The 21,961-nt window shown below is 38.8% G+C and overlaps 1 protein-coding gene across 1 annotated transcript in view; it reads right to left on the bottom strand.

Annotated features, from left to right (window-relative positions):
- The window catches only part of RECK (reversion inducing cysteine rich protein with kazal motifs), a 106,781-nt gene that overhangs the window by 33,811 nt on the left and 51,009 nt on the right, over positions 1-21,961 (bottom strand). The window contains exons 9-12 of the mRNA XM_034416556.2: positions 18,464-18,731; positions 15,172-15,351; positions 5,254-5,466; positions 3,818-3,954 (exon numbers count right to left, since the gene is read on the bottom strand). Coding sequence (XP_034272447.2) covers positions 3,818-3,954; positions 5,254-5,466; positions 15,172-15,351; positions 18,464-18,731 — 798 coding nt within the window. The remainder of the gene's footprint in view (positions 1-3,817; positions 3,955-5,253; positions 5,467-15,171; positions 15,352-18,463; positions 18,732-21,961) is intronic.

Here is a 21,961-nt window from a genome sequence, read left to right as displayed (position 1 = left end):
GGGTTCAGTCAAAAGTCTATTGAAGTTATAAGAAATCGTAAACAAATAATTTATACCTAATAAAATAGTCCAACTTTATGTTCCTTCTTTTTTCAGTTCACATTTTTAAATCCTTCTACTGACATCACAGGATTTGAACTTTCATTAATTTTAGTCATTCGAGAGGAGTCTTCAAAGTTTTCTATTTTATTCTATGCCTATTTTCTAATATTTTGTAACTTCCATAAAAAGGCATTGTCCAGAATTTCTAGTCATAGCTGTTCCATGTAGAAATCCTTGTTTTTTGTATTTTTATTGTGATAATCTCAATTTTGTTATCATCCATGCTTTCAAGCTCTAAAATGTCTATGTTTAGGTAAAATTATAGCCAGCTTAGCCATTTTAACTTTTTTGTGCTAGTTCTTTAGTTCCCTCTAGTGTCCATTTGTAACCATCATCAAACCTCAGTTTCTAATATGGATTTAGTTCTGTCTCAGTTGTTTTCCATGAGTATATTATTTAATTTTGTACTTGCTTTTTAAATTTAACATCAATTTGCAGAGATGTTATATCTCAGCATGGATGTCTCAATCTGGAGGATGTTCAAAAAAAATAAATTTAGAACAGGAGTGTCAAACTGGATTTCTTCGAGGGCCAGATCAGCATTGTAGTTCTCCTCCATGGGCCGGCCGGGGGAAGGGGAGGAGGCAGGATGGATGCCTCCTGCAGCACCTTGCCAGCCAAAAGGTGCATGGGAGCTCCCACGAGCCCTTCCCATGCCATTTTGGCCAGGAAAGTGCTGCAGGAAGCCGCCCAAGCCTAAAAGAGGGCACAAGTGGGCCTCACACAGCCCCCCGTGTCATGTTTTGGCTGCCAGGGGCACTGCGGGCCAATCCTTTGCTATTTCCAGATCAGCACCGTGAGCCAGGTTTAAGCATCCCGTGGGCCATATCCAACCCACAGGCCTTTAGTTTGACACCCCTGATCTAGAATAAGGAACCTATGAGTAAGCAATTTTACTCTAAAGAAGAGAAGAGTACAGGCAAACACAAAATAGAAAGACCTGCAAATAGAAATAGAATATGCCAAAAGAAAGAATAGCTTTCAAAATAGCGCAGGTTCCTTGTGTGCAATCCCAAACAATTGAAGCACCACTTGAACACATTCAGTGTTGATAAATCACATTCAATTGCAAAACGTAGCTAGATAGGTTGGAAGGCCTTGTTAAGTAGACAAAATTCTTGATAAGTGGATAAAAATGTCAAATCCAATCTAAATATCTAGCTGATTGTGCTACCAACTATAGTAATTTGAAACCCTTAAATAAACACTAAAATTATACAACATAAGGCATTATAACTACTGTATACCAAAGACTCAAACAATCTGAAATACAATCCTCAAAACTTTCTATCCTTCCTATTTAGTTTTTTAATATTTTACTTTCATAGATTCTAATTCCAGTTCCAATTACCAGTCTCAAATTCTTTATTTTCTGATCTAATTTTCCCATCCTCTTTACCTATTCTTGTCAATAATTCTGGTTCATCCATACTGAAGTTTTGGATGAAATATAACATTTTTGACATTCACAAATCCCTTGATTTACATTAGATGAAGAAGATGTGAAAAAAAATTGATAGAATACTCTGAGGGAGAGCTTTCAAATGAAGATTTAAGTGAAATGAAAGAAGAAATGGAACAGATTGTAAGGAGAAGGAGAAGAAGGAGTTTTTCGGTCCAAAAAATTCAGTGGGAAAACTTGGCTGATGGTTTGATGTTTCCTGAAGATTAACAAAAATTTGTCAAAATTAGGAATCCAAATATAGAACATTTGGAAAGTTATATTGGAAAATAAATGAAATATTGGAAGTGTTATGAAACACATGAAGAAAATTATAAGAAAAGCACATTTAAACTAACAGTTAACTAAAGCCTTGCTCAACTCTCCTTCCATTCCCATCATCCTCCCAATCCATGGATGTAGAAGACCAAGATAATTTTCAGCCATTACCCAGCTATGCCAGCATATGCATCATTAATAAAATAACCCACAGGAAAATATTAATCTTATATTGATGTTTATAGGAAATGTATTGCAAATGTAAAACCTGATTTTGTACTCTCTTTATTTTTGCACTGTAACAAAATTATTCCGTTTTACAATAATATTTATATTAAATATTATTATTATGTATTATGTTAATGAAGTATTATGTTATTAAAGATGTTTTAAAGTGTAAGCCTTGCCCCTTCTCACTTATGCATGAGCTCTATTAACTACTTAAGAGTTGAGGTGGCACAGTGGTTAGGGTGCAGCACTGCAGACTACTTCAGTTGACTGTTAGCTGCAGTTCGGCAGTTCAAATCTCACTGGCTCAAGGTTGACTCAGCCTTGCATCCTTCCAAGGTTGGTAAAATGAGAACCCAGATTGTTGGGGGCAATATGCTGACTCTGTAAACCGCTTAGAGAGGGCTGTAAAAGCACTATGAAGTGGTATATAAGTCTACGTGCTATTTCTATTGCTACTCAATACAATATAGCACACAGCCTGATCAGAACTGGATGTGCAATCATTTGATAAAACTTGTTGGGTATTGAAATTATCTGGTAATGCACAAAAGTAACTCTGAAAATTTTCTCATTAACTCTCAATTTGCCTTCTAGTCCTATCACAGCTGCATGGAGTTATCACTCCAGGTTTAGTTTAAATGCTACATGAGGTTCTGGTGATGTCACAATAAAGAAGGCAAGCCCAACATTTGATTTTCATTTATGGGTAGTAACCAGATAGATATACTGTAAAAAAAAAAAAAAAAAAAAAACCTCCATCACTTATACAACAAAAACCAAAACACTGAAGTACTAAAAGTAGAGTTATGGTTAATAGGGTTTCCTTTATCCAAACAATTAACATTGTTTTGGTGTACTGCTCACTGAAAATAGTAAAAAGTTACCAGTATATGAGAGATTGTTAGAATTGCCAGAGAAAGGAGGTAATGAGTTAGTAACTGTTCAAATCAACCTTCCCCATCCTGGTGCCCCCTACAGAAATCCTAGATTTTTTAATCAATATGAATTTTAACACTGAATTTTTATTCCCAAGATAGTTGGAGGGCATCTGGTTAGAAGAAGCTAGTTTACTGTAAATCAAGATAGTTTTTGATTTACAACCATTCATTTAGTGACCATTCAAAGTTATAACAGCACTGAAAAAAGTAATTTACAGCCAGTCCTCGCACTTACAACCGAAACAGCATTTCCATGATCACATGATCAATTTTTGGCTGCTTGGCAACTGACATGTATTTACAGCAATTGCAGCATGCCATTAAATGTAAGACGCAGAAGATAAAATAGGTTGGAATAATGGTATGCTGAATGCTTGGGAAATCAAAATTTGGGGCAGAAATCTGGAAGAATCTACCAAATAAAATAGTCTGGAAAATCTAAACGCAGAAGGAACATAAAAAAGCTCCAGAAAAAAGAATCAATCATAGTAACACTGTTGCAAAAAAATAGGAACCACTTATGGTGACTATACTTAAAAGGCAATACAATCCAGACAAGGTGAAAGACTACCAATTAGAATACCACTTCAGAGATATTTAGAACAGAGCTCTGCATGGGATAAAAAAACTATATGTGACCACTGTGTAGGACCAGCAATTCTGGGATCAGAAAGGTGGCACTATTACAGAGGCAATTAAACTGAACGACAATAAAATAATTATAAATTATAATTATCCCAAGGCTTTTGTTCCCATCATTTTTTTGGGTCAAGCCTAGAAATAAACTACTTTGAATTCTAAACTGGGCCTGTTCTTCAGTACTTACGAAGGTAGGTATCTAAAGGTATGCAAGTCTCCAAATCATCAGCTGGAGATAAAAGTTCACAGATGCTTTCAGCCATATGTCCCTCAGGAAATTTGCTTAAGTCTCCACATTTTTTGAGAATTTCTACACAATCTGACCTTTAAGAAAACAAAATGTTTGCACATTATATATGTGCACAGTATTTGAAACTAAAAAGAAAAGCATACAGGTGCACATATAAAAATAACATACAATTTTACAAACAAATATCAATATCCTTATTTATGTAACATTAGATCTATGTAAATCACATGAAAGAGGTATTTTGGAATGTATGGAATCACACACAATTTTTAAAAATCTTTCCATAGCTGCCACAGTCTGAAAAAATACACAACTAATTAAATGTTAGAAAACAAATTTGTAGCCTTTCCATGTGTTCCAAAGCACCTCTTTCTGGAGATTTTCACAGCCCTATATAATATGATATGTAATTATGTTTGCCTAAAAAAACTATTATTGCATTTAGTAGCTTAAATTATTTATTCTACAATAAGTTCCTATATAGCATGAATCTTGAACTCTTACATAAGTAGTGAACTATGCATTATCAGATTGCATGCGGGACTTCATTAAAATTATTTTATTTATTAAATTTATTTGTCATCCATCTTGCCTCGTGATGAAAATTATAGAGGCAGGGGGATCTAATAACTTCATTCTGCATACAAATATGTATAAATTCTGCCAGTTCTTATTGTACTGATATTTTTCCAATTAAATATATTTTGGATGAACTTTCAGATTATGGGTCCTTTATAGTTCTTGAATTTGTCCAAAAATTATGCTCAGAGGAATTCACCACTAAGCAGAATAGAAATTCAACCAAAGTATTTTATGTACATTACACAGAACATTATCATGACTGTCTATTGGCTTATTCCTTTCTACAATTTAATGGATTTTGGATCTGCACAGCAGAACCTGACTAGACCCTATTCAATTACATAATACATTAGGTTTACACAATTTAGTAAAAAAAAATCTATAAAAAAGTAATTTTGTAGCCGTCTTATCTGAAAGTCAGATCAAACCTGAACTTGGTTTCTTAACTCTAACTTGCACAAACGTTTGAACCCAATTGTTGTTTGAATTTCCATACGTATCATACGTTCCATACGTATTTTTAAAGAAAAAAAGTGAATCAAGAACAACCACACAACTTTCCCCAACACTCTCAAGATTTTCACATAGTCAGCTGAAAATTCTGAATGACAGCTCCCCTTACATTAGGATGAAGATGAACACAGACTTCTATGATATATGACACATTAACATACTTGCCTCTACATTTTTCAGCTGAAGGTATGAATGTACATGGAACCTCTTTTGCTATCCAATTTTAACATTAAGAAAAGTGCCCGAAGGCAGCTATAAAACGCTAAAAGTCTACTTACTTGCAAATAATACTTCCTCTAGATTTACTATGACAAGGTTTAATTTGCAGTGAACAAGCAACTGCCTTCCACATTTCTGGCTGGCATTTTTTAATATCAAGTACAGGGATATTTATAAAAGGCATCTTAATGCTTCCTTTTTCCCAAAGTTTCATATCATTCATAGCTCCTTGATCTGACTGGGCATTGCAGCTCCTGAAGAGTTCAGTAGGCCTTCAAGAAAAAGTCATGCAAACAGAAGGCAACAATTTCATGATCTTTACATAAAGATAATAAATAATAATAAAGTACATCTTTAAATAAAAAACTGGATTTTGCCTAAAATAGGAGAAAAAGGACTGATGTATATTATGTGTCATTATGTCATTTTCAATTTCTAGCAATCAAATAAATATATTTTCTCTGTGAACATCTCTTCCTAATCTGTTATTTAGAATTTCCCAAAGGTGATTTCATGCTTTACACAATAAAAAGAATTATTGCAATCCAATGCTAAATTTGAAATATTGAGCCCAATTATTTGATTTCAGTAATACCAATAGCAATAGCACTTAGACTTATATACCACTTCATAGTGCTTTTACAGCCCTCTCTAAGCAGTTTACAGAGTCAGCATATTGCCCCCAATAATCTAGGTCCTTATTTTCATGACCTCAGAAGGATGGAAGGCTGAGTCAACCTTGAGCCGGTGAGATTTGAACTGCCAAACTGCAGTTAGCAGTCAGCTGAAGTAGCCTGCACTCTTAACCACTGCACCACCTCAGCTCCTTAAAGCTGAGAATTGCATTAAAGAAGTTTGAAGAAAAGCTAGATTTTAGTTTGAAAAGAATTTCAGAAAGAATGTATATATTAAAGCAGGAAATGAAAGCAGTACCTGGAGATATTGTTATTTTGACTATGTTAATTTAAAAAATCAGAGAAACTAAAAATACAAGGAATTTCATTAGGATCAGAAATTTCAGGAAAATCATCTAGCTAAATGTATATACAATTACAGAAGTACAATTGTACAATTGTGATACAATCCACATTAAAAAAAGATTCTTAGACAGGAACTTCGTAGAACTATATTGTAGATGGTTTTACATTATAAATATTGAACAGAGAATAAATTGAGAGAGAGGATAATCAAGTAAAAATATTCACACCTATGTTTTGGCATAGTAAATGTAATTAAAAATTTTAATAATACAATTTTGGAATAAGATTTTAATAGCACAATCCCAAAATGAAATGGGCTTTGTCTTACCTGAAAGCCCTTTCTGATTGTTGTGGGTCCGCCGGTCACTAATGGGTTAACACCCTCCGATATTGACGGATCGGGTCTAGTAGCTGAGAAGCTCCTACTCCATCTCAGGCTTCCCAGCTTTTGATGAGAGTTGATTTGCGGTAGACCCACACGGTGAGCTGCAAGAGAAGAAAGAAGACCCCAGGACCAAGCCACATCGGCCCGGGCATTCACAGGGCAGGGGCGACCGGCGGACCCACAACAATCAGAAAGGGCTTTCAGGTAAGACAAAGCCCATTCTCATTGATAGTGGGTCCGCCGGTCACTAACGGGACATACCAAAGCCGTTAGATGAAAGGGAGGGATTGGACCGGGCCGATGGGGCGGAGGACCGATGAACCTGTTGTAATACCCGGTGCCCAAAGGCCGCCTCCGCAGATGAAAACTGATCTATCTGGTAATGCCGGATGAAGGGGGTGGGCGAAGCCCATGCAAATCTTCTCCAAGGAAGCCTGGGTAGCCCAGGCTGCTGAAGTGGCAGCACTAAGGGTGGAGTGTGCCAAAATTCGAGGTGGTACAGGTAGGGCCTGGGACTCGTAAACTGTGGCTAATCCAGCGCCCCACAGTGACAGGAGATACCTTCTGTTCCATCGTAGCCGGTTGGAAAGAGACCAAGAGTGACTCCGTCCGCCGAAATTCAGAGGTACGTCGGAGATAGATCCGTAGGGATCTCCTCACATCCAGCTTGTGCCAGGCCCGCTCTAAGGGATGGGAGGGATTGGGGCAAAAATTGGGAAGGACCAGTTCCTGAGCCCGGTGATATGGGGAGGTAAGTTTGGGAAGGAACGTGGGGTCGAACCTGAGGACTACACGGTTGGAATGGAAAACACAGAGGTCAGCCCTGATGGAGAGGGCTGCCAATTCCGAAATTCTCCTGGCCGAAGTAATTGCCAGCAAGAACGCAACCTTGTAAGATAAGAAACGTAGCCCAACCTCCCGAAAGGGTTCAAACGGGGCCCTAATCAAAGCGTCAAGAACACGGGGCAAATCCCAGGATGATTATCTGTGGACTGGGCCAGGGCGCAGGTTAGAGGCCCCCCGTAAAAACAGGTGGATAAGGGAACGACCCGAGAGGGACCCCCGAGATCCACAGCACAAAATAGTGGATAGAGCAGAAACCTGTCAGCGTAAGGTGTTAGGGGCCAAACCTGTTTCGAAGCCATCTTGGAGAAATTCCAGAACATGCCGTGTGGAGGCCATTGTGGGGTCCACAGATCGTCGAGCGCACCAGGAGGAGAAGGACCTCCAGGTAGAGTTGTATATTCGTGTGGTTGAAGGGCGGCGAGCCGCCTGAATGGTGGAGACCACCCGAGCTGGAATCCTGGCCCGCATCAGCAGTTGCCGCTCAACCTCCAGGCGGTCAACTGAAGCCAGGCGGAGTCCGGATGGAGAAGAGACGCCTGGTGGAGGACCACTCTGGAGGGAGGAAGACGCCAAGGACGACGGACTGATAGAGATTGAAGGTCCGCAAACCAGGGGCGACAGGGCCAGAACGGAGCAATCATCAGGAGTTCCGCCTGGGAGGACAGCATCTTCCTGATGACTTTGGGAATCAACGGAAGAGGAGGGAAGGTGTATAGAAGGCCGGCCGTCCAGTCTCTGTAGAGAGCGTCCACAGCCTCTGCCTCTGGATCCGGGAAGCGGGAGAAGAATCTCTCCGTCTGTCGGTTGGCTCGAGTGGCGAACATGTCTACGATCCGGATGCCGAACTGAGCTGTGATCGTCCGGAACAAGTCCTGATCTAGGCTCCACTCGCCCTGGTCCAGTGGAGTTCGGCTGAGCCAGTCTGCCTGGGAGTTGTCCACCCTCGAAATGTGGGAGGCCCGCAATGACCTCAGGTGTCTCTCCGCCCAGGCTCCCAGTCTCCTCCATGAGGGGGCGAGAACGGGTCCACCCTAGGCGGTTTATGTGAGCCTTGGCGGCTACATTGTCTGTTCAGACTAGAATGTGTCTGTCCCGCACCTTGTCATGAAATACCCGAAGGGCTAAGTGAATGGCCCGGAGCTCTAGCCAATTGATGTTGTGGGCCAGATTGGACTGGGTCCACTGGCCCTGGGCCATGAAGGATGCCAGGTGATCATTGCCTTCTACCGAGTCGATGATGGCCCCTAAATGTTGTATGTTGCTGAGCCTAAACCTGTTGTAAGTTTTGCTTTGTGTAGGAAGGATCTGAACATTTGGGGCTTGAAGAGACCCACAAATGAAGGCTGGTCGGGGGATAAATCCTCATCGTCGGATCAGGGTCACGCAGCTCTTCCCCAGAAATGGACCCTTATCCAGAAGTACCAGCCGAATGAGCCCGCAAGGGGGCTTGGGCCTTGTCAGTAGAGAAACAGGACCCCTCAACATCTACCTGTGATGGGGACTCCGATACCCAAGAGGCTGTCCTGCGTTGGCGATCTGCCTCTATACCCTGAAGTGTGGCCTGTTGAATATAGGCTGCCAGCTCAGGAGAAATGGGGGACTGATGCGAATCCTCGCTAGCTAACTGAGGGGCGCCCTCTAATGGAACCTCCACGTTAATTGGAGGTTGCCCTGCAGGAGGGGGGTTCGCCTCCTGAACCCCAAAAAGAGACTCATTGACCTGCCCTTGATCCTGTAAGGCTGTAGTCTCCCCATCCAGGGAAAGGGCTGGGATTTGTTCCTGGGAAGCATCTGGAGGCGCCACTGGGGTGGAAGTCTGGATTAAATTGAGGGCTGGGGAGGTTTCCTTAACAGAGGCCTCCTTGATAGCCTTCTGGATTGACCATTCTATGGCCTGGTGCAGCCTCAATTCCTCCTTAGATCTGCTATCCAAGGTTTTGGAGGAGGATTTTTTTTGACCTCTTAGGCTGCACTGAGGAAGAAGTCCCTGGTTGTTCAAAGCCTGGGCAGCCATGCTTCTTAGGCTTAGTCTGCCTGGAGGAAGCCGTCTTGGAATGGGCCAAACGGACCTAGGCTGGAAACAAAATGGCGGACAGGTGAGGTCCCAAGGCGAGAAGAAGGCCGTTAAAAAATGGCACCCAACCACGAGGAGAAGGGGAAGCTAATGGTCCCCAGGAAGCCAAGTAAAAGCCCAGGGAGACTTACGAAGGCGAATGCTGACACTCCGCTGAGTCCGGGCGTAAGAGGCAAGCTCTAGATCGCCGCTACCTGGCTGCCTGCCCTGCGCCGAGCTGAGACTCCACGTGGCTGCCTCTGATCGCTCCCCCGCTCATTGAAAGGCAAGCCGCCTCACCAAGCGGCTCCCAAGTGCTCCTCAACTGCGAAAGCAAGCCGCTGAGGCGCGCGGCTAATTTGAATGAGGGACGGTGCGCCGGGCATAGCAAGCCTTCTTCCTACGGAGACCAGCAGCGCTGGGAGGCTCCGAATGAATGAGCGCTCTGCCAAAGCACTAACAGCCGAAGGAGGTGGAATTTAAACAAGGTCGAATTCGGCTTAGGCAGCAGGGTCGGGCGTGAGCTCTTCGTGCTGCCGGGGAGGCCCACCCCAGAGGGAGGCCTGCTACCCACCGCAAAGCAGTCCTCAGCGGGATTGGGTTGAAGCCCTTCTCGCTGGAAGCTCCCTTTGGTGATTTAAATCAATTGGAGCTGAAGAGGTAAAAGTAAGGCTAATGATAGTAAATAGGCAAAAGTTTTGGTTAAGCAGCTCAATCCGTGTCCGTATCCAAATCGGATTGAGTCTAAAGCTGGGAAGCCTGAGATGGAGGAGGAGCTTCTCAGCTACTAGACCCGATCCGTCAACATCGGAGGGTGTTAACCCGTTAGTGACCGGCGGACCCACTATCAATGAGAAACTATTAGGTATAAGAATCTGATTTTAATGTCTTATAAGAAAATACACACCTCTTCAGAAAGTTGATTTTGTGTTTATATATTCTGAAATACATGCTCCCAGTCAGAACAGCCTATTTCAAATCTTGCTATAGACAAGATTCAAGTTGTTGAGTCTCAAGTTATTTGAATGGAAATTATGTGAAAGTTGGATTTTCCTTTCTTCTCTCTATACACGCACATGTACACATATAAATACAAATCTGCTCTAGATGTGCTCCAATCTAGCAGAGAAAATTGACAAGGCATATGGAACAGTGGTACTTGGTGCTTGATTGTTTTCTTGCAGATGTTTCATTACTCAAACTAAGTAACATCATAAGTGCTAGTAGGCAATCGAGTTTGCTCTCTTTTTATACTCTAGTAGCTTGCCATGTCAGTGTTAGCGGGAGCAGTCAGAATAAATAATAACAGAATTGAAAGGGAGCTTCCAATTGGAGATCTTCTAGTCTAATCCCACAAGTGGCAGCTCTTGTGTTATGGTCCCATTGGAGACCAGTTATGAGGAGGAGTTGGAATCCGGATTATCTGATGGGGATAGCATGTCTCCCTTGGAAAGGTTGGAGAGGCCAGGGGTTGAGGACAATGCCGTCTCAGGCCCCTCAGGCAGCGGGGGAGACTGGTTGGAGAGTTGTCTACCCTCACAGACACAGGGGAGAATCGGCTGCAGATAGGCAACTGTACTCTTAGGCAGCAGATCCCCTCTGATGAGGAATAGCGGCCTCCCCCACTCAATCCAAGGGCATGGAGAGTAGAGCAGAGGTAAACTCAGGAGATCGCCCCACCCCTTCTCACAAGTTGTTGTGGGTTAACTTAAGGAGAAGCGGAGTGGGGGGGATTTGTCTTTGCCAGGAACAATTGTTTGTTTTGGCTTACACTGCCAGTGCTTTGACTTGTGCTCTTGTCTGTGCTTTGCTTTTGCCTTGTGGATTTGCATTTTGCCTTATAGGATTGTCTTTCGCCTTTGTACCTGGACTCTGGACCTTGCTCTTGAACTTACACTCTCTCTTTGGACTTCCTTTGTTGTTTACTGACTTTTGAGGACTGAGGGTGGCTGACTTCAGGGTAGTGTGGGATGGAGCCTGACCAGGCCATTGTAGGGACATTTGTTGTGGCCTTTAATTAGAGCAATAAAGGATTCGAATGATGCCTGCCTCTGCCTAGATGACCTCATAACATCTTGTTCATTTCTGATAATTGTCATCAAATACAAGTGGTTCTCGACTTACGACCAAAACTGACCCCAAAAATTCTGCTGCTAAGTGAAACATTTGTTAAATGAATTTTGCCCCATTTTACAATCTTTCTTGCCTCTGTTGTGAAGTGAATTATTGCAGTTGATACATTAGTAACCCGGCTGTTAAGTATATCTGGCTTCCTCATTGATTTTGCTTGTCAGAAGGTCACAAAAGATGGTCACATGACCCCAGGACACTGCAACTGGCATAAATATGAACTGGTTGTCAAGCATCCAATTGTAAATTACGTGACCATGGGGATGCTGCAACAGTAATAAGTGTGAAAAAAGGTCATAAGTCACTTTTTTCAGTGCCATTGTAACTTCAAACGATCGCTAAATCATTAATAGTCCACTACAAGGACTACCTTTAGTAGTATTTATATAGTAGTCTGTGCTGCAAGGAATTAGAAGTCAGGAAAGCATTCATAAATATACTGCTCAAAAAAATAAAGGGAACACAAGCAGAAGACATCCGAGATCTGAATGAATGAAATAGCCTTATTAAATACTTTGTTCTTTACATACAGTAGTTTAAACACTGCTCAAACAACTAAAGGGAACACAAAACTACTGTATGTATGTATGTCTTTATTTTTTTGAGCAGTGTATAAAAAAATCATACAATGTTACTACAGATCTTCAAATTAATTCACATATAAGCTTATACAAAACCCCATCTGAAATCTTTTAGGGTTTATAGATTGTTTGATCAAGTCTATACTTGAGGACTACTTCTATTAATATCTATGCCACTTTAAAGTGATGCAGAAAGACCTCACCAATATCTTTAGCCTAATCTAGGTCTATAATATACTCCCCAGACAGCCCTTATATTCTTACCCAAATAATTTCAATAGGATTTTCATGCTTTGAATTTCTTTGCAAGAATATTTTTTTCCTTTATATAAAGGGGGAAATCAGTCCCTTACTCTCATTCCAGTATTCTGTGCCAATCACAAGAATCATCTAATCAATCTCATTATTACTGCAACAATTTACAACAATAATTTTGAACCCAACTGTGGTTCAAAATTGAGAACTGTATACTGTATTCTTTCTGTATATGATTTTCTGATTTACCTAATCCCTAAATTGCAGTCATAATTCCATTGTTAAGCAAGGTAATTGTTAGTAGTTGTTAAGTGATCCTGACTTTTTTGCCATAGTTATTAAACAAATCACAGCAATTAATCATGTCATTAAATGAATCTGATTTCCCATTGACTTTGATTGTCAGAAGCCAGCTAGAAAGGTCACAAATGGCAATCACCTGACTCTGATAGTTGCAACCATTGTAAATACATGCTGGGCAAAGTACCTGAATTTTAATCATGTGACAATGGGGATGCTGCAATTGATTGTAAATGCAAGGACCAGTTGTTAATCGTTTTTTTCAGTGTCATTGTAACTTCTAAGAGTTACAAAATGAATGGCCTGTAAATCAAGGCCTACCTATACTCTTTGCTTCAATGTAGTAACATTTATAGTTTTGAGTATTACCAATTATCCAAAACCACACTTCCCAGCCCATTTCTCATTTTATATCCAGCTTTTTATTTTTTTCCACTTAATTTTTCTATGCTGAGAAGATATAATTTTCATTGAGATTAAAATCAGATTTGATAAATTGCTAATTCATTATTTGAAGCAACAAATCAGTAGAGCTTAATTTCTGAAATACAGGTAGTCCTTGACTTATGAATACAATTGAGCCCAAAATCTATTTTGGTAAGTGAAACATTTGTAAAGCGAGTTTTGCCCCCATTTTATCACTTTTCTTACTATTGTTGTTAATTGAATCATTGCAATTGTTAAGTTAGTAACACAGTTGTTAAGTAAACACAAATCACAGGACTATCTGTTGTTACTAAGAAGCCGGATTGTTTAAATAATTAGCTTTTTCTTGTTTAACTCTGTTTATAGTTTGGATGGTAAGAGGGGCCATAATGAGATTGATCTAGTGCTGAGTCAGGTAGACCTTAAATTGTTTTTATTAAATAATACTGATACATTGAAAGCACATTTGCTATTCCAGGAACTATTAGGTTTTATTCAGTCATAGCAAAATGACCCAGTGAAATAGTACAAAGCATTTACAAGTCTGATAGTACTTATACTTTTGGAAGTATATAATGAATTCTTTTCAGGATAATAAACTGCCATCATTATTCTACAAACTATATGAGAGATACAGCCTTCTGGTGTTTTGGAAAATAAATTGACCCACTCTTATTTGTAGCAGCCCTCAAATACTGGAATACTGCTATCATGTCACCCTTAGTCCTTTTTTCCCCTAGACTGACCATACTCAATTCCTGCAACCGTCCTACATAAGTTTTTGTCTTCATGCCTTTAATCATGTTAGTTGCTCTTCTTTGCACTTTTTCTAAAGTCTCAACATCTTCTTTTGTAATGTGGTGGCCAAAACTGGATGCAGTATTCCAGGTGTGGTCTTACAAAGGCTTTATAAAGTGGTACTAATACTTCACATGATTTTGATTCTATGCCTCTGTTTATACAACCAAGCATTGTATTAGCTTTTTTGACTAGTGCCACACACTGCTGGCTCATGATTGTCCGCTAGGACTCCAAGATCCTCTCACAGTCTTAGAATCCAAAGCCTTTTTGGCAATACCAGTTGTGCAGCAAATTGTCGGCTTGCCAAAAAATTTAAAATATGTTATCCTGTGAAATACATAGCAACAAATTCTGCAAGCAATGGGATCACTGCCAAAAATAAACCATATTCTCAGTGTATAGGTTATTTATTGAGACATTAATGACTAGTGATAAGAATAGATCTTCATTCTTCCTGTCTTTCTTTTCACAGAATGAGAAAGACTACTTCAGTCTCAAAGTGAGATCAGAACTCAATCTGAAATCAACTGTGAAAAAAGGTTTTTTTAGCATATTTGCAGATGGACAACTATCATTCTTTTAATTATATTAAGTATATAGGCAGTTAATGATAACTGTCCATGCAAGTGGCTCCAGAGCAGATTTTTCCAGTAGAGCACTATACTGCCTGTTTTAAGATTAATGGCATCATTTTCTCATGAGTTCAATGTATTTTAGGTTCATGAAATCAATTTTATGCCCAGCTATCATAATAAACAGAAATCCAAAGAGGTAATCAGCGTTATAACTACAAGCAACATTTTACCCTCCAGCAATAACCTAACTATCTTACAAAATTAGAGTAGATTCTGGACACTGCATCATAAATCTGGCATTTGCCAAAGTGATCTTATCCACAAATTGGTCAGCAAGCTTGTCAGGCTGTTATTGCTGCAATGCACATACTTGGGGCAGGTATCTTCTTCTCCAATAAACCAAAATAGAAGATCGACATAAACTCATTTCATTTCTTTATGATTTTAATGCATACTGTATATGGACTTCTGAATTAGAAAAAGATATAAAAGATTTAGAAATTGTAGGAAGAGAATTATCTCTCTGCAACATCTAAGAAAATATTTTTCAAATTACATGGATCCAGAATTAGCAAACATACCTTCTCCAACATACTTATACATTTCCAAACAATAGTCTAAAAATATTGAAAAAAACTTTCTTACCTGTTATTAAAATTAGTGCAGAAAGTAAGATTTCTACAGCCCAACTGACAAGGTTCACGTACATCTGCTAAGCAAGTCAACATGGAAACTTCAACAGGATTATATTCACAAAAACGATCAAATTCTTGCCAGCTTTGTGTATTGCCCCAGCTGCTTGTATAAAGTTTAGTGCATACATCTCTAAAAAGAGAAGAGCAAATGTATATGAAATAAAATAAAATAAAAATGAAATGTTTTATAAGTTTAAATGTTCTTTAGCATATAGTTCATAAGACTTTTTGTCACAAACATAGAAAGGAAAACATATTAGGGCTGCAAGAAGCTGTAGAGTTGTAATTATGCCCAAGCCATTATTGATATAATCACTAAAAAGAGTTGCTAATAACCTTTTGAATAATTATTGAAATTAGATTCTACTGAGCCTACCAAGTCTTATCTGTGAATGTCTGGGACCTCTTTTAGAACCATACTATTTTCTTCTTGTGTCTTAAAGAAGACACTGTTTCTGTTTCTTCCTAAATTACTAAATACAGCTGATGTTTTAAATATTTATAACCTTTTCAAAATAAAAACAGACTGTTCTTCACAATTGCCTGACCACTCATATTTCCCAGATAACAAACTCAGAACTAGATGATGAGTTGTCTCTTTGTTTCATCTTCTAGAAATGGTGCATTTTGGACACAGAATATGTGAAGTATAAGGCTTTATAAAGCGGTACTAATACTTCATATACTCTGTCTTGATTCAATCCCTCTGTTAATGCAACCTTGGATTCCATTGCTGGCTCATACTTAAATGATCGCCCACTAGGACTCCAAGATTCCTCTCACAATTACTGCTATTGAACCAGGTTTCACTTCATCTGTACCTGTACATTTGGTATTTCTTGCCTAAGAGTAAAACCTTACTTTTCTCTATATTGAATTTCATTTTGTTACATATGGCCCAGTATACAGATCGTACAAGATCCACCTGGATCTTGAACCTATCTCCAGTTAAGTGACATCTGCAAATGTAATGAGTTCCTTTCTATTCCTTCATCTAAATAGTTTATGAAAATGTTGAAGAGTCCTGGGCCTAAAACAGAACCTTGGGGTACCCCACTGCTTACTTCCCCCCATATAGATGTAGCTCCATTAAGGACTATATGTTGAGTGTGTGAGTGAAGTCTCTCCATTCTTCATTGCAGTGCACACCAAAGATAATCACAAAAGAGAACCAAGATGCAGATCCCACCGCAAAATGGCTAGTAATGCAGCCCTCAACTCTGCCTATGGTCGGTCTAGTCCTGCAACTACAGGTAAAAATCTCTTACGAGAATTTCTTAGAAAAAGGAGAAGTGGAGTATTGGAAGGAGAAATATAAGTTTTTGAAGAAGACTTATGGCGAGTTCCAGATAGTGCACCCATTGTCTTCCAGCATCTCCTGCACCTCAGTTGCCAACAACTGCATTCAAATTGCCTGGAAACTGCGAAATCTAGACAATGGTGGACACTACCAGAAGAACATGGTATGTACCAGGCATATGCATGGAGGCTGCATGACAAAAAATGCCTGGCATGCCAGACTAATAACGCTTCCTCAAGAAATGCTGTCCCCAAATCCCATTTCCAGCCCAGCAGTGAAGTAGGTAAAGGAGAAATTCTAGGTGCTGTAAGTGTTGAACCCGCCAGTGCAGGGAGCTGCCACATACCACCAGGCTCTACATTCACGCCTGCCACAGCCCCTACTGTGCCTGTGACACTTCCAATGGCTGTACTAGCCAGATGTTCCAGCAACCACCATCTCTGCAGCTGCCCTGGTGATGGCTGCCCCGTCAGCACAGGTCCCACTCTTAGGCCAGGGAGATCACTGTCCACCACCATTGACAGTTAAATTCGATGGGACCGCAAAGCAGCTGGCCCATTTCCTAACCCAAGTCTGGCATTACATGGAACGTTACGGGACCACATATCCAGACTATGCCATCCACATTGACTGTGTGGCCCTGGCACTAGATGGAGACACGGTGTAGTGGCTGGTAGCCCAATATTATAATGATGTGGCTAAACTGGAGCACTTTTAAAATAGGAGATAAAGTTTACCTCTCCACTAAGTTCCTGCAGTCATGCCAACTCTGCAGAAAACTAGGACCAAAATATGTAGGGCCTTTCCCCATTACCAAGTTCATAAATCCAGTGACAGTTAAATTAAAACTGCCAAAAAGACTTAAGTGCATTCATCCTGTTTTCTATTGTAGTCTATTGAAGTCTGCTCTAGTTCGGTCTTGTGGCTTGACACAAAACCACCTCCATCTCCAAATATGATAGAAGGGGAACAACATTTTGAAATTAAATAAATCCTGAATTTTAGACTCCATACGGGGAGGTTACAGTACCTTACTCTGTGGATGGATTTCCCTCCTGCAGAGATTGAGTGAATTGAGACTAGCGATGTTTGTTTTCCCGCCCACCCCGTTTAACCCAATATCCCAATAAGCCAAAAAGAGATCTGCTAACTTATGCTGTAACTAATGTGTTTCCTATTTTTTCTTTTGTAAACATATCCGTTTTTGGAGGGGCATGTCATTCTCCTTTTGCTTTACATCACATCTTGCCAGCCTGACATTAGCAAGGGGGGGAGGGGGAAATTGGAATGTGGTTGGACAAGGACAGGTGGGTGGTTGGGAGTGAAACTGTGCCAGCCCTGAAAGTGAGTTACACCAATCCAGCATAAGGTCAGCCAAAAAGAATGTGGAGATGCAGAAGGTACAAACACAGGGTCCGTCTTCTAAACAATCTGAGAACTTCTAATTGGGCTCTGATTCATAATGGGGTGGCTGGGGAGAAAGGGGGAAATTAGCTGCATTTTCTTCATGCCAAGCCAACAGATTCTGCCTTGCTACTTCTAAATTCGCTTTTGTTTTCAGTAAAGTATAATCTTGGAACAATAAGATAAGTATCTTTGCTAATCAATTTAAGTGAGATAGATGACAAAGTTAAGGATAACAATGAGAATTTTAGTAGTATGTAGTTCTCTGACTTTTATATAGAATTTTGAACACATTTTCTTTTGACATTAGCAAACTGTCTTATGAAAGTGGTGACATTTTGTTACGTTGTTCCTTTCATTTTGTAAATAAGAAAGTCTCTTTTATTAAACTATTGATAGAAGTTCCAAAGCTTTCTCAAATTGGTTCACTTCATTAAAAAATGTACACTGTTTAAATATTAGCAAATTAATGCCTAAATGAAAATTTGTTTTTAACAAAAGCTTGTAGGAACTAAAACAAAGAAGGAGATACACAAACCTGCACAAAGAAGTATTTGCTTTGGAACAACAGTGCAACTTAGCACTATCCAGAACCGTTGAAGGTGGTGGATGTAGCGTCACTCCAGGATGAACAGATCTTGAGCTCTCCAAGAAACATTGCCAAAGTGGATCCTGTGGAAGAGGCATTGTTTTACAGCTTTCAATAAGCCCATCCACAATTTCATGTTCTGTTTTCATTGACATCAGTATCCTTTTACAAGCTGTTTGGCAAACATAATCTTCGGCTCTATCACAACAGTATAAACCTATATAAGGAAGAAAAACAAATATTGTTAGTGACAACTAACATATGTGCATATACCTGAGTACTGATACCTTCTTCTAAAGGTATCTACTGTTTATCTTTTTAATCTACATTAAATTCTTGCTATGGGTTCAATACTTCATTAATTTAATACAAACTGTTTATGCCTTGGTACATTTGTGTGTGTGTGTGTGTGTGTGTGTGTGTGTGTACAGCAAGCAAGAACGCACCAGCTTTTTCCTTCTGAGCAAAAATAATTTCTTTACTAAAAAATTTTCCCCCTCAAGTAGACTCTGAAGCATTCTCAGAAATCTATTTCATGTCTTCAGTCAGCTGTTGCAATGAAGGGGAAATGAAGTCAACATATTTCATGATGGGTGCAGGCATTAGAAACTACAATGCTGGCAAAATATAAAATTCTTTGGTCTTGAATCACTGCTCTGAATTTAATATCAAGGATTTTTTTTCCAGATAATGCCTTCCTGAAATCCACAAGTTTCTTGAGTTTGCCAGCTATTCAGACTTACTGAATCTTTGATTCTGAGGAGTATTTTAAAGGATGAAGTTTTAGGAGATACTGTTTTCAAATTCTGTACTTCTATTATCTAGCATTAATTTTTGGATGAGTCCCCTTAGTAGAAACTTTCCTTTATATGCAAAATTCAAAAATTGTGAAATATATTTTTGAAAAAGGGATGTTTTGAAACTTTTTCTATCATGTTCTGAAATTAATGCTTCATTTCAATATGATTTTATCATGTAAGTATAAATGTTCCTTACGAAAAGGAAGTTAATTCATATATTAATTTGTTAAATTTAATATTCTCAGATGCTATATTATTTTGAAATACATTCTTAATGCATGGAAAGTCAAATCTAGATAAGGAAAATAAGTTCCCTGTCTTCTATTTATAAATAATCACAGGACAACACATTTTTCAAAAGTTCTGCTTCTTGAGAACTTTAGGTAATTATGATATACTCCTTCAAACTGAACAGAAATATAATTTCAGAATGACTATATAATAGAGGAATCTTGAGAAATATGAAATTAATTTTAATTACTATAATGTATTTAATCGCATGTTTTTGATCTGTTGCATGACTTCAATAGGATTAAAGGTGTTTTATTGCTGATTTTCATTTGTACTCAATGTCCAATGCATCTCACTACAGTGTCCAACAATAGTAACCAGCACTGATGGATTCCAGTTGCCCTGATACCATTTTCCATTGTGGTAATGTCCTCCTGAAAACTTGCACCATGTATGTTATTGACTTCATCTAAATTTTCAGGAAAGAAGTCCAAATGTGAATGCAGAAAAGGAAATCTCCAGTGATATATTGCACCCTATATGTATTCCTTGTATTCCTCAACAGGTTTGTCAACCAGCTGAATGTAGTTTGGTGCTTTGCCAAGAAAATTCTCAATGACATTCTTGAATGCTTTCCAGGCAATTTTCTTCGGCCCCATTAATAGATCTTCAAACTGCTTTTCATTGATGACCTTCCTTAACCTTGGCATCAGTTATTCTTGGAAACAGCTATCTCAAATAACAAAAATCTTAACCTTCCCCATTTTATTGCTTTCACAAATTTTTCATCAATTCAAGTTTAATGTGAAGCAAAGGCAAAAATATCTTTGTCAGGTCAAAAAGAGGCTCATCTGAGATGTTTTTAATCTTCTGGAACTAAATTTTTTTGGAGTGGTCTTTTTTTTTTTTTAATGTAATGCAACTCTCTTGCACAGCTGTCTCATTCAAAAATGTAACAACAGTATTTGCTATATCTGAGTGCATTCTAAGTAGCACTGAATAAATTAATTGCTCTGCTCCTTTCCCAATAGATAGTTTCAATCTTAGGGAGGGGTGGATGGGTATTTTTTTACCCTAAAACAAACCTTGAACTATTAGAAGTAGCTCACTGCTCCACTGGCATTAAAACAAGTACATAATAAACGGTCTCAAATCTGGCTAAAGTTATATCTGGACTTTTGGCCTTTGAGTCCCTCCTTCAAATATATATCCAAAACTATTCAGATGAACAAATAATGTCACTATACCAATCAATTATTATGAATCTCCAAGATCCCCTGCCAAGATTTTCAACAGCAAATGGTATCTATGCACAAAAAAGACCCAAATCCTGATATGATAATGATTGTATTAAGACTAAAAAGGCTATCTTAAATATCCTCCTTTTGCCAGGAAAATTCTTTTGAATGTTTTTATATTAGTTAAGATTAAAAAAAAAATCACAAAGACATTCTGAAAATAAAGAAAAGGTAGGATACAAGAGAGAATTGGAGGAATAATACTTGCAGCAAAATTTAGGAACTCCAGTTGATTTTTGTGATTAATAAATAAATTAATTAATTAATTAATCAATCAATCCTTTACAGACAGACATATTGATGTTATTGCACAAGAACCTGTGGATAAATGGAGGATTTTTACAACATCTTCAAAATGTTAGAGGGCTTCAATATAGCCCTCTATAATCTCTTGATCTTGCAGTGACCTTCTGAAATGGCCACCTATGTCCATAACTGATATTAAAGATCTTATTGCCCAATAAAATCAGGAGAAGCATATAGTGGTGATTTTATCCTGCCAAAAATAAAGACAAATAAAGATTGGTAGTTCTAATATGGGCCACCTTATTTACACATATTAAAACACTGGACAATTCCCAACTGACTGGAAAGAGGCCACTATGATACCAAAACACAGAAATATATGAAGTAGACATGACCCTACAAATTAGGTCTATTACTTTATAAATACAATAAATTATATTTATGCCAGATTTCTATGGCTAAAACTAAATGTCTATAAGTAGATTGTGTAGGAAATGAAAATATTATCGCTGAAGGACAGGCTGGATTTAGAGAGGAATGGGCATTGTTGCTTGACAGAAAAGTACTCTTTTTTGCAACTTTTGTTGCTTTTAAATTAGCTTTTGATTTAATACCAAGAGGGTAGTCTGAGACATTCCATATTGACAAAAGACTGTTCATGCTATTCAGTCACTTTATTTTAACATCTCGCAGGAAATTAGATGTCCTCTGTAGGGATAGTTATCTAAACCAGTTCCAACATAATACAAGCGTAAAACAAGCGTAAAACAAGATTCCAGCGTAAAACAAGATTGTGTATTATTCCCATTACTATTCAATTTCTATTTAAATCCAATCATTCAATCCCTTGTTGTTTCAACCCATCATCTACT

Source organism: Pantherophis guttatus, chromosome 4 (genome assembly GCF_059756535.1).
Source record: "Pantherophis guttatus breed Tessera chromosome 4, ASM5975653v1, whole genome shotgun sequence".
NCBI classification, from domain to species: domain Eukaryota; kingdom Metazoa; phylum Chordata; class Lepidosauria; order Squamata; family Colubridae; genus Pantherophis; species Pantherophis guttatus.
The sequence above is the reverse complement of the archived record's forward strand: the minus strand, read 5'-3'. Positions and strand labels throughout refer to the sequence as shown.